Source organism: Borostomias antarcticus, assembly GCF_949987555.1.
Source record: "Borostomias antarcticus genome assembly, chromosome: 8".
Taxonomy (NCBI): domain Eukaryota; kingdom Metazoa; phylum Chordata; class Actinopteri; order Stomiiformes; family Stomiidae; genus Borostomias; species Borostomias antarcticus.
The window spans coordinates 27,442,383-27,456,738 of NC_140241.1; the positions used below are offsets into that span (position 1 = coordinate 27,442,383).

The following is a 14,356-nucleotide window of genomic DNA, read 5'->3' on the forward strand; positions in this document are numbered from 1 at the left end:
GACCCCAACTCTGAAATGAAGTGGCCCACTCTGCTGGTAGAGCAATGGCAGGAGGTGAGGTGCCAGGGGGGGCTAGCCCTGATCCCTCCACTCATTCCAAAACTGAGCCTTTTTGGAGTTAAGTGTAAGTATTAGGATATCTATCCACTATTCAAGTGTCACATGGTTCCTAAGAACCCTAAAGAAGATTGAGGAGATTAGGGCTAGGCTAGTCTGATCCCAGATCAGTGGTTAGGGGCAACCTAACCAACCTACCTGGAGCCAACGTCTTATCTGTATCACTAACCTCAATAAAAATGTACATGCTATTAAACATACTGTACTGATTTCTGACTCTTGCCTACATTTCTACTTTTGACATTCATTTTTATTTAGTGCTATCGACCTCACCAAGAGACAATATTTATTTTAAATAAAAAATAAAACCTTTCATGCTATTATTTGATGTAAGTGTACTGGGAGTGTGTCTGGGAGGGTCAGATCCTACATACTGTAGTGTGCACCTGCTGCTCTCCAACAGGGTTCCTGCCTAGTTGACCAGCAGCTGTTCTGTCATAATGGTAATAGTTTAATGCAGTTGAACTCAGCTAAGTTATCAAGAAGTCCTCAAGAACCTATCCCTAACCCTTTTTCCCTAATACCCTCCGTGAGGTAATCTCTGAGATGACAATGAGATAGCTGAAAGTATGTGCTACTCGGTCACCTATCGAATCATATCAAACTCAAATTAAACATGGCATGGGAGGACAGAAGGTTGCATTTTTGCAGGGTATGAAAGGGGCCAATGATTTCTATATTTGCTCATTGTGATGGTTATCCTGGGTTCAGACTATGAGAATGACTCAAAGAGGGCCTGTTCTGTATAGCACATGGTCTGACACCAAGGCTGTGGGTAAAATAAGATCATCAATCAAAGAGTTGGATAATGTATGAAGCAACTGGCACCTATCTACATTTGGATTTAGATTTTAGTTATCTAGCAGACGCTTTTATCCAAAGCAACGTACAATTCTAGCTGCTGCGCAGCACTGTTGGGGCCGGGCATTTTGAGGAGGAAGAGGAAGAAGACAAATGATAATTAAAAATATAATTTCTCGAATCCACAGCACAATGTCTGAGTAGGCATTATCATGTTTATTCTACATTACTCGGGGCTTAAATTCACAAACTTAGTTCAAGGGAAATGCATGATCTTATTGAAGTACAGTAGGCTACCTGCCAAGTGAGAAGCCTTGGATGGCATTCACCAGGTTTGCATGTTGTGGCATGCCAGAGGACAGGAAAGAACTCATCAGGATATGATGTGAACGTTTCAGCACCTAAGTATTTGGACCCCACTGGTAACTTGAACCAGGATGGTTAATCGGAAACAAGTACTGATCCTTTAAAAAAAAAAAAAAAAAAAAAAGAAGAAAAAAGAACACAAATACACAAACTGGCAGTGGCACAGACAGAGACCAAGTAGACAGCTGGCAGTTTAGCCTTTGCGTGACCTTTTAAAACTTAACTTAGGTTCTACAACAGAAAGTTCTCAAACAGATTAGCCTACACATGAAGCCTCCAGCTGCCTCTTTCCCCCGAGCTCTCCTGGCATCGGTTTACTGCCTGCCTGCCATCTAATCTGCCTCTGCCTGCCTACCATCTCATCTATCCAGTCTGTCTGTCTGTCTGTCTGTCTGTTTGTCTATCTATCAACTCCACAAGTGACAAATTGATGTTTAAAGATACTCTATTTCCATTCCTGTCCTGGCTGGGATTGTAAATGTTCCTCCGCGGCTGACGAGTGACGTATGTTGCAGTAGCATCAACACAGACCATCAGCTGATCCATCTACTGTATGATGGATCGATAGATTGCAAGCAATACATTTCCAAAAATACACATATGTAGCCTAACTGTATCCTTGATTCCGTCATCCATTGTTCCTGCTCAATACCATAATGAAATGAGGGTCTGGCTGTCGTGATGAGCAGCAGTGTCAGTGTGGGCAGGCCAGCCAGCCATTCATGTCCAGCCTTATTATGGCACCCAGGTTATGTAGGCCGAAAACCGTTGAGACCACTGCTGTCTTTGTGACGCTGTGTAGGCCTACTTACTGGACCTCCAGTCCCTGACCTGTCTTTCCCATGGGTCCTTCTACACAGGAGCTTCCAGGAACAGCTGATATGTGGTGTTTGCGTTTTAGGCCTGCAACATTGGTTCTGGATGATGAGATGAGGATGTACATTTATTAGTGTTAGTGCACCATCTAGTGTTGAACCTATAGAATACCACGCAGGTGCTGATGCATCTATGGCATGACTGGCCAACATTACCCTCCAGTGGTAAAATAGTGACTTAACAGGCACTGCATCCACAAAAATCATATCAGTTTGTTGAGCTAAATTGACTTTGGATTTGGGGTTCACAAATGAATAAACAGACTCACTAGCAAAGTGACAGTATCATTGTGTTTTATTGATACAAGAAATCCACTTCCCGACAGCAGATCTGCTCCTCTACTTTGAATGGTAATCTGAGTCTAATGGCTTGCTTGCCATTTCAGTCTCTGCTTCGGTTTCTACCCATTACTGTTCACATACTGTACCAACAACTACAGTGTGGTCAGAGTAGGTTAGGATATTGGGAGAAGGGGAGAGGCCACTAAACACTACTGTACCCATTAGTGCTATCAAGGATATAACTGCCCCTCAACCACTGACACACCGGTCTATGAGCAGTGTTCACAAAACGGCTTGTAACTGGAAATTATATGAACCACCCTCTGGGATGAGAAGTGGTGGCCAGAGGGATCAACGTTGTTAAATACACTTGAGAAGACACCTCTGCACAGACAACATTAAGTCCTAGACCTGCAGATACCACATGCAGCCTGTCATATTTTTGGTCCTGTTCCATTTGTCTCCTCCACACACCTATCCTGAGGCTTTTTTCTTATTCTATTCTAGATAAGGACTGAGCAGGCTTTTGCTATGTGGTGAAAACACCACTGTATTAAAGGAGCTTAGAGGGGCTATTACAACAGTGCCTATCAATCATCCCAGATCCAGCGTGGGCAGAAACAAAGGATGTTATATGAATGCATCTTTAAGCAACTTCTCCAATGGCAGTTTTCTTTCCAGAATTCTGCAATAGAGCCAACTTACGGTGTTGAGTTACTCAGAGTAGATCTAATAGAACACATTTTGTGCACTTATGTACCTCTGCAATTGCTCAGAACAGTCTCTGGGTTAGAGTGATGTAGGCATGACTAAGTTGAAAGGAGAAAACAAAGGGAAAAAGCACCACAACTATTCCAATATTTGGATTCAACTTCCAAAGTATTGTCATCAAATACCCAATAATATAATTTTACAAGGTAAACATTTCCAAGCACAATTCATGTTCCTCAAGCGGACAAAATAATTCCCATGACCACCAGATGAATGTTGGAAGATATGTTGCTAACTGCTTCCTGAAGGAGGCCAGTGGGTAAAGGCATAAAGAAGGGTACAACTTGTCACAAGACCATTAAAAACAGCTGACTGGTAATCTTTGGGAAAATAAAAGTTACTCAAGTCTCACACACAGTTTTCCTTTTTTATAACATCTGAAACATTGTATTGGTGACAAAAGTTTTATAGTGAACTTAAAAGCTAGTTCCACAAAGTAAAGTGCAACTTTAGCACAAAAAAATACATATATAAAAGAAACATTCCATCACATACCTATCTATCATTTTGTTGATATTGGGGTTGTACATATTTGTGTGACGGGAGGAAGGACAATTAATTAAATTTAACAATTACATTTAGCATTACATTTAGCCTTCAATACGGTCCAAAATCTCTATACAGATGTCTGCATAAGCTTTCAATACACTTTGTTACTGTGAACAAATCAAGCAGAACAGCTTCTTTTTTTTTTCCTCATCTTGCTTTCATTTCCTGTGACAGGTTTCCCTCCTGGACCAATTCAAAATTTGTATAATTTAAGAAATCAGTAGAAAGTTAGTAGACAGCCATAAGTGGGAACCCGGAGGCCAGAGCTTGGTATGATCACTAAGAAGTCCTGCTTCCAGGGCGAGGAGAAACAGGGATGCACCACTCCTTCTGGGGGCAGGCAGGGTGGGGGGCCGCTAGGAACGTGTTTCTGCATGTGCAGGGCATTTTTGAGTGTTGGGATGAGAGCATAGAAGGTGAGGTGAGGGGGGGGGGCAAGAGGAGGCCAGGAGTCACACAGTCTCTCTCTCAATCCATAGGTCGCTTTTCACCATGTTTCTTTGTAAACTCTTCTGCGTTCTTAAAGAATTTTTTACGGTCCTTAGAATATTCCTCTGCTAGGTCTGCCCTCAGCGGGTGCTCTGGCTGAGGGTCGTTCACCAGGGCAATCAGGGACTGGATCACTGGAGACAGAGCAGAAAAGGAGGTGTGATCAACACAACAGTCATTATATGCGGGGAAAAGAGTCAGCGTTAGTCAGCTTTTTGTCATGATGTTATCTCTAGGTGAGCCAGTGAGTGTCTTCCTAGCACCGGTGGGGTTTGAAAAGACTCAAAATGCTAACTTCTACTCCAGCAGTCTACACCACTTGCATGCCCCTGAAAAAACGGGCCCAACCAGGGGTTAACCCCTACCTGTGATCTCATCTGCACTTCCCCCATGTAACCCTTCCTCCACTCTGAATGAACACTAACACGGATACTAAATTGCCAGTTTGGGAACCTTTAAATGTCTAGCTGCATACCTAGGACTGGAATAAGGAACGGATTAGTGCTAATGAGACACTGTAAGGACAAGTGAGGACAAGAATCCCAAATGTACCTGTACTTGTTACACATGGCAAATACACTTTCTATTCTATTCTAAGAGGAAAAGCTTTTACTAATGCCCCTGTGGTCAATGTTGTGACAGTGTATGCCTGTAACTGTGCGTGCGTGCGTGTGTGTGCACAACAATGACTGGCGTGAATGCATCTGCAGTACCCTGGTCAGTTTTAGTGGCTGGCTTCCAGTTCTCTGCACTGATCACAGGCAGGCAGACCTGTCCCTTCTCATCGATGTTGGGGTGGTAGATTTTTGTCTTGAATGTGATCTTAGGGGGTTTGAAGGGGTACTCCGCAGGGAAGATGATCTCAATCCGAAATGCACCTTTGTCGTATGGGGGGTTGTCCTATTTGAGCATAAGACAGAGGAAGGACGATTATGTGGAGGGGAGAGAAGGAGAGATGGTTTGGAGAAAATGTTGAGAGTTGGTTATCTTTTAAATGACACGAGAGTGCCCTGGAAGTTAACATGATTTAAGTGTCATAAGAGTTATCCAGTGTGTTCAAATGCTGTGACTACTTACTGGAACAATGAGGCCTTGCCAAGTCAAAATATTTGAGTCATCCACTTGAATGTTGCGGAAGTTTTTCATTCCAGATTTGCGAATTTCATCAAGTTCCTGTATAGCACAAAGAAAAAGAGTGAGAATGTAGAACATGTTTATGCAGATGAGGAGCACCAGACCAGGGAGGTGTGCCCAACCTGACAAAAAACACCAATTTCCCTGGCCACACTTGTCTGATGCAGTTTATTGCAAACCTATAAATATATAATATCCAAGTTACATTATTCCTTTTTTTAAGGTAACATTATTACAAGAGTTTGCCTCCACCTAAGCAAACCTAGGGAAAACCGTGTCTCAGCTACAGAATCCCTTAATAACTATCCACGGACAGATTTGGAGAAACACATCTCTCTTGCTGGGGCAGCCAGACACACCTCTTGTAACCAGCTTTTTTCCCCCAACAAACTCATCACGCTTTCTACTCGAGCAGCCACACCTAACAAGGAAGAACTCCAGAACATTCTTTCAATTTGCCACGGGCTTTACTGTACTATACTGTATATCTGTACTATACTGTATATCTGTACTATACTGTATATCTAACACGCCCTAATAACGCCAGTGACCTTAAACAACAGCAATATAAAGTGGCTGGTAGCCAGCTAACATCCCACCAAAGTTTATTGCGGCAATTATCTGATAGCTACCAGTTATCACTAGGCCACTGGGGAAATGTGATGTATATACAATATACAGTACATCTTCCTCTGAGTCTTGGTTTATTTTCAGAAACAGAATGATCATAAACTAGTTAGCCAGCTATCTACATAGCTGCTAGCTAGTCTCACCGTAGCTAAACTCATCTGAACCTCGGTCTGCGTTCTGCAAACAAAAGCACTTCATTCATTTATCTCACGTTAGTCATCGGTGGCTAGCGAGCTAACGTTGGCTAAAAATAAAGTTCATACGGGTGTGTCACTAGCTTAACCGTTGGCTTACAACACAGTTTGCTTTGTTTGACACTGATATAGGTCGGATAGATAACTAAGATAACAATTAGTGCAACTAACTGTAGCTAAAAGCTAATTTAACAGTTGTGTGCCGCAAAAAGCTTGCTAGCTAGCTGCTAGTGCTAACATGCTAGCTAACTTATGGTGCATTCGTTTAGAACTGGGAGGTGGCAAATTGCGACTTGCTAGGAATGATTAAATAAAACACCGCATGAACTCGCACTTCCTCGTCGCAAATTCGGATGTTTCTCAGCCCCCAGTTGCTCGAATGCACTAGATATAACTAGATAACTGTGATATAATGGTATATAGATATAACTAGGTAACTGTGATGTAATGGTATATAGATATAACTAGGTAACTGTGATATAATGGTATATAGATATAACTAGGTAACTGTGATATAATGGTATATAGATATAACTAGGTAACTGTGATATAATGGTATATAGATATAACTAGGTAACTGTGATATAATGGTATATAGATATAACTAGGTAACTGTGATATAATGGTATATAGATATAACTAGGTAACTGTGATATAATGGTATATAGATATAACTAGGTAACTGTGATATAATGGTATATAGCTGAATGCACACAGGTCGGAGGAAGGTATTTTGCCACTTGCGACTTGCCACCTCCGACCACAAACGAACGCACCCTAACTCACAAGCCCAGCCAACTGGCAACTTCCCTTTAGCCAAGCCAATGCAACAGAGGCTAGCTAGCTAGAGCGAAACCTAAGACATATATAATTAAAATTAATTGATAACTAACTTGTTGAAATACTGACTGGTTTTGGTCTGCCTGATTAGTTAAGTAGCATTAGCAAACTATCATGAGCCGGTGCTTCGTCACTCGGTGATGAGCAGAGAGCTAACGAGTTAGCCGCGTTAGCATGCTCCCTATCTCTGCCATCTTTTTTACACTTTCTCACTAAATCGCAGGACGACATAGACCTAGCAAAGGAAACATTGAATTATATGGGATGTTCATGGGTTCAAATACAATACTCGTATGTGTAGTGTTCAAGAAAATCTAAATTTGATTGATCAGGAAATGTACCTTATGTAGTCTCCTGCTCGCCGCCATCGTGGAATTACTGTCTGTTCCCAGAATACACTGCGAAGAAGCTCAGTTTGGGACTCAGAAAATGTGTAAATTCTGCCCCCGCCCAGTTTATAATAATAATAATAATAACCATAACAATAATAATAATAATAGCAATAATAATAATATTAATAATAATAATAACCGGTCATATTTTCATTTTTGTTTTGTTTGTTTTGTTATTTTGTTTTGTTTATTAAATCATTGACAGTGTACAACACTTGATGGCCATACACCTTTACATTTCTTATCATATAATCAAATTATAGACTACTCATTGGTATCTAATTGCAATCAATCTCTATCATGGCTTACTAGCCGTTGACATGTATTATAACAAACTGCCTTGTCTACCACAGTTACTTTTCAGTGTTTCTTTCAGACATTAAACCTAGTCATTATGAGAACACATACAAATATGTCTTGCACAATAAACTCATGCTTTTATTCTAGTCTCCTGCCAGAGGGGAGTGTCTCAAAGAGACCGAGACTGGGATGGGAGGTGTCGGCCACAATCTTTCTGCCCGTTTTAGAACCCTAGGGGTGTGCCAATCCTGTAGAGATGGCAGATTACAACCGATCACCCTCTCAGCGGAGCGGATGATGCGCTGCAATCTGGCCTTGTCTTTGTTTGTTGTGGCGAAGAACCAGATGGTGATGGAGGAAGTGAGGATGGATTCGATGATGGAGGTGTAGAAGAGGACCATCACTGCCTTTGGCATGTTGAATTTCTTAAGCTGCCTCAGGAAGTATATCCTCTGTTGTGGTGTTTTTTTTTTTTTGAGAGGGAGCTGTGTTAATAGAATTTCTCATACAATATTGGGTCAAGAAGCCAGAGCAGTTCAACAGAGTCAGAAGAATTAATTTCATCCAAGGATAGTTACAACACTTAAGTGTGGCTCTGACAAGCAACCTGCAACAAGGGCGGTCAGTTGATAGAGAGGCCAATGATCTCTGGAACTTAGAATTTATCCAGACAGTGCTCAGCTCCCCCTCTCCTGTCCATAAATCAGGATGTAGATAAGACTCAGAGAACTAGACGTGGGTAGAGACACCATGCAGTGTCTATGAAGGTCCCGACCCTCCATGTCGTAAAGTTCCCCAGGACATGGATCAGTGGGGCCTGCCCTCCAAGGTACTAAACACATTATCCAGAACTAATTTTTACCCTTACAGCTGATGTTCAGCGCTCACTTGAGGTCCTGGAAGATGGTGGTGCCCAGGAAGCGGAAGGAGTCGACGGTGGCCACTGGGGTGTCAGAGTGACAGGAGGGAGGGGTTCTGATTTCTAAAGTCTACAACCATCTCCACTGTCTTGAGAGCGTTGAGCTCCAGGTTGTTTTGGCCGCACCAGGTCAGCAGCTGGTCGATCTCCCACCTGTAGGCGGACTTGTCACCCTCGGAGATGAGTCCGATGAGGGTGGTGAGGGTGATGAGGGTGGTGTCGTCCACAAACTTCAGGAGCTGGTGGCAGGTGGCTGGAGGTGCAGCTGTTCGTGTGTACAGGGAAAAGAGTAGAGGGGAAAGGACACGTCCTCGGGGGAGACAGTGCTGATGGTCCCGGAGTCAGAGACGTGCTTACCCAGTTTCACAGGCTGCTTCCTGTCAGACAGGAAGTCTTTGATCCACCTGCAGGTGGAGTCGGGCAGATGCCACTGGGAGAGCACGCCCTCCTCTCAACATACTGACAGTGTTGATCTTCAAAGAAACACACACATCCAACTGACTGTATTGTTAGGTCTACAACCTGCATGTTTTTAACTGCAAGTCTTTATTTTAATGAAAATTGCACTATGATAGATATATATATAGACAGACAGACAGACAGACAGACAGACAGACAGACAGACAGACAGACAGACAGACAGACAGATAGATAGATAGATAGATAGATAGATAGATAGATAGATAGATGAATCAGATCAATCAAGAATCAGAATGTAGCTGAAGACGCTCCAATGCCTGACCAGAGAGTCATGTAAAGGGTGGGAGACATTGTCCATGATGGCCTGCAGTTGGGCCAAAATTCTCAACATTTACTCTCCTGGCTAGAGTGCAGGCTGACCTCCAGATAGTAGGCCTACAGAGCCAGTCCTCCTGATCAGCTTGTCCATCCTGTTGGCTGCTGTCATGTGTATGTGCGATGTCTTGTCACGTGTATTCGCACCATTCTGTGGATGAAGAAAGTAATTTGAATTTGGCACAACGAAAGTGGTGTTGACTACCAGTCTTAAGGTATGGTCTTGATGTTTACTCCTGAAATCGGCCACTGCAGCAGTGCCCTCTAGGGGCATAGACCCAGCACCCTTAGCCATATGTCTAGGAGTGCCCCTGACACCTATAGTCCTCTATTTGAACAGCACGGAGGAAACATGTAACTTGTTTCCTCCTTATACCTAATTGTTACAGATCAGTAAAGAGATGCGGGTAGGTATACAAACAGCAAACCTATTCAGATTCACCAATTAGAACTCAGCTGCCTGCTAAAGAAGGGAGGCCTATTTTAATTTTGATGATCTTTCCAATGTCTATAGAACAAGTGGTACAAATATGTTTGTATACCCTCTTACGCCACTGGAACTAGGTGTGAGAACAAAAAATACTTTGTAGTAGCAGTCCACTTCTTTTCTATGGCCTACATACTAAAAAGTTTAGAGTTTGTATTTAAAGTCTATTTTAGAATGTATTTTAGGAAATTACATTCACACAGTTTTGCACTGTTCAAAAGTAGGCTATTCCAAGTGCAAATATAATAATTTGGACAAATATAATTTGTAACAAATTAATAATATTGTGTGACATAATTATCTTATAGTTTAAAACTAAATTTACAATGATAAAACAAGAGCAGAACAGAATGTGGGCATCACTGTGTACAGCAGTGCACAATAACTATTGTGTGCTTGCTGAAAGTAGATAAGCGCAATGTTACCATTGGGCCTAGATATCCATATGATTATGCTTATTGTGTGGGCCGTGGGGCTCATAATACGACTCTGGCTTCATCAACACAGCCGTACCTTTAATGAATGACTGACTGTCGCCAAGACAAACCTTGGGCACATTTCAAGGGTCTGTGAGCTCAAGGTTTTCTGTTGTCTCCCAGCCCTTTCAGTGGAGTTTTATTCAAATTAGGTCAAGGGTTAGGCTAGGGTTTTCAGCGTCACAAGCCCCTGCATCTGCATTCTGCAAGATGGCGTGCGAAGGGGTATGAGGGACGATGAGGTGGAAAGGAGGGCAGCCTACTTCAAAACGCTTTCATTGATGAATCAAGGTAAAATCTCTATTAACTTTTCTTTCTATCCATTCACTTCATTAGTCGTTATAAATCTTTCACTTGCAGTCGCGTTCAAGAGATGTATTTTTGCAGTTTACTAGGCTAGTCTATTGATCAAAACACCGTGCTCTGTGTGCCCAGAGGATCCCTCCTTGTTCAGGTTGCTCACGCTACCAGCTTGGCAAGTAATGCCAAACCGTGTGTAGCATTACTGTAGCATTGTGCATTGCTCCCTGTATAGTGTTAATTACAGGCTTCCACGTTTTAATGTTACGTGTATACATTTAACGTAACATGAAATAATTGATGGATGGAGACAGTCGTAAAAAAGCTGCGGTCATGACCCACCACTGGCGTTTTTTGGTGCGTAAAGCATCTTTTCTTTTTTTCCGGTGGATGTGTGTAATGTCGCGGAACATTTAGTCGTGTAACGCCCCAGGTTTACTGAGAATGTAGTTTAATTGCATTACGTTAATTGGTAAAGATTATTCCCCATGACGATCAAAGCATCGCGTCTGGGCAGAATGTTTCTATTCCATAGACCGCCTACGGAAGCTATAGGCTACGTTTGAATGCGGATATTTACTAGCGCTATACGGTTTACCGCAATCTTCTAATTACATTTGGCAAACATGCTGTTACGTTTTAAAGGACCATACGTTTTGGGGGTTTCCCCCTTTTTTCTTAGGCCACCCAGAGCTCTTTGAAACAGGTAGCCTATTTCCATCAAATGGAAAACCTTGTTAAGGCTGTCTTTGTGGTATTAATACAGTACTGGGAAGCAAAGCTGAATGCTCATTTTAGACCTTCTAAATTAGTTATACAGAGGTCTTATGGAATTGAAATACGAGCCATGCTCTGGCTTTCTTTATTAAAGTAGGCTATAAACATGTTTGGACAGGACAATACAGATAGACGAATGTAAATATTAGTTGTGGCTTCTATCCTACAAGCAACATGATGGGCATGATGGTAAACAAATTTATTGACACAACACTTTTTATGGTTTAGCCTTAGACTTTTTAACCCTGTTTTTTTTAACGATGTCAATGGATAGATACTCTTATCTATGATTTAACTGCAGGTTTCAAAGCGCAAAAGCAAACAAACAATGTTTTATCTTTGAACTCCAAGGCTGGAATGTTCTCATATCCACAGGTGCAGTGCCACTGTCAAATGAGATGCAGAGGACTAATGGGAGATTTATTCTGGGTACACATGGTAAAAGTTAGGCAAAAGCATATGTTAGAGCTGTAAATGTTACGCTAGGTTAGGATTAAAGATTCTATGGGTTGGTTTTAGCTGCAGGGTATGTAATTAACCAACATCCCATGCAAGCCCATGCACAATGCCTGCTGTTTGATGCTTCTGGGTGAAGAATGGCAGGGTGAATAATGGCTTTTATTAGGCCATCTAGATCTTGATCTTGCAAAACAAATGATGCCTCCTCTTGGTTGATTCTTATTCTCATATTTGGAGCCCTCTCTGTGGACTGAAGGATCTCATCCACAAATGCACTGTCAACTGTGCAAATGATATTCCAAAGACTAATGGGAGATGAGTACAGCTCATTACAGTGTACTGCATTGTGTTGGTCTTGGTTGCTGTGTTAAGAGAAAGTAAGACCTTTTATCCACCATAGCTAAACAGTGCTTTGTTGTGAGAGGTTCTGGTTGAAATTAGGTAATGCGGAGAAAGACGGTAGGAATGCATACTTATTTCCTTTCCTCCCTTAGGTAACCTCTCAATGGTCTATATGTGAAAAACTATGCCTCTCTACACAACAGTTGGCAATAATACTCGTTAGATACTGATCAGTGATTTTTCCAAGGATGGGAGGATGCATGGGGGGTTGCATTTTAGAGAATTCTAATGGGGCCTAATCCTAATTCTCCTTCAATACTAAGTTAATTTTGTTTTCAGTTGCCTGAAAGCAGAGAATAAACTGGACTGAAGTCAGATGAACGCAGATGGCAAACATGCTTTGCTTTCTCTTTGCTACGGTGTAATTTGTGTGGCGCAAGTAATTCCTAAAGCTTGTTGGCAGGCAGTCTCAAGATAACTCGGTCATATGACTCTAACGTACACAGCTAATGCCTTGGGCATGGGCTTGTGATGGGGGTTGGGAGCAGGGCTAGTGTGACTGTATAGCCAGCCATAGGCGTAACTCCCTGTCTCACAGGCATCAACAAGATACCTGTGACTCACAGAGGGAGTAAAACCGGTCACTGGTATGAACAAGAAACTGGACCGTGCCTATTTGATTAGACGCATTGGTCTTTAGATTCAACAAGAAATCTAAAAGAAATGCAAAACACAGATATGTGTTAGTCAATCGGATTTTGATGTATACATATTGCTCAAGGGAGGTGTATGCTACAGGCACAGAGATCAGCACAGACGCAGTGTGTAGGCTCATTCTCTGCCGTCTGGGTAAAACTCAACATTGCCAGGTAATCAACATACAGCAAGCGTATTTAGGATTTCCTGTTTGTTGCGAAACTGCTTACTTTGAGTTTCAGCTTCTAATGAAGCAGCCCACGCTGTAATGGCTCCCATGGCCTGAGCTTGTCTACATGACCTGTTTACTCGTACCAAACAGCCCCACAGAAAGCAGCTTCAATGGCTTCGCCGGTGTCTCATAATATAAATCTGCCACATCAGCAAGTTCTTTCCTCTGCTATTAGTAGAGGAGGAGATGCTGAAACTATAATGAACATGGAACAATTCACTTCAAGCTACTCGGCTTTAGCCCGTATACATAAAATGATGCTGGTTAATCCATGCGTCTGTTGTAAGATATCTTTTGTTAGACATATTTTTTTGCCTCTCTTTGTCCAAAGACCTCACTCTAGACAACCTCACTTCTATGTAAAAATGTAGCTTTTTGTTGAACAGGTGGGAAGAGGGTAGGGTAGAGGGAGATTCTTATCAGCCTCAGTGTGCAGACCACTGCTGAGTAGATTGCTCAAACGTTTCTGTGTTGTCGTGTCAGCGTATGCCAAAACAGATCGTTGTTCATTCTTATTAGAGTTTTCTAACTGTGTACCATCCTTTACCAAAGCTAAACATGCACACTGTCATATCCCGCTGTTGTTATGGATCAAATCTGAGAGCTTGGAGTTGTGAATCGGTATAGAGTTGTTTAAGGGAGCCTTGGATTGGCTTGCAACCGAGCAAGGACATAAAATGCCCTTGTAGCCTACATACTCTAAGACTAATTTATATGAGTGGTTTAATTTTGCCTGTAAGATTGAGACTGGGTGTACACATCACATGTATTTAAAGCTGATCCGACAGTAACAGTCATTACTGGGAGTGTAGGTGAAACAGCGGGGCGCCACACAGCTGGCTGCTCAGTGATGGTGTTAAAGGGATCGTTCTCAGGGTCATCCTGCTCCCCAGAGGAGATGGAGGAACTCGTGAGCATTGGGGCGGCACCTCTTTCTACTTTTACCATCATGTCTCTTTGATAGACGTCCGTCCGTAGGTTTTCAGCTGTTCGTTAGTAGGCCAGCGTCTGTAGAAGGAATACCCCAACTCTGGGTTTCGACCGAGGCGTTTGCTTCATTAAATACAAGCGCCCTAGAATATATAACACAAGAATTCCATCTCCATGTAGAATATTGTTCGTTCACACGCGAG

General features: G+C 42.3%; 1 protein-coding gene across 1 annotated transcript; it reads right to left on the minus strand.

The window, feature by feature from the left end:
• Window positions 1–2,615: 2,615 nt before the first annotated feature.
• ube2l3a (ubiquitin-conjugating enzyme E2L 3a) lies at window positions 2,616–7,434 on the minus strand. Its single transcript, XM_084441864.1, has 4 exons — window positions 7,390–7,434; window positions 5,328–5,423; window positions 4,964–5,150; window positions 2,616–4,384 (listed from the first exon to the last, which is right to left on the minus strand). Exons 1-4 carry the CDS (start codon window positions 7,414–7,416, stop codon window positions 4,230–4,232), a joined length of 465 nt encoding a protein of 154 aa, XP_084297990.1. The 5' UTR covers window positions 7,417–7,434; the 3' UTR covers window positions 2,616–4,229.
• Between the last annotated feature and the right edge of the window lie 6,922 nt (window positions 7,435–14,356).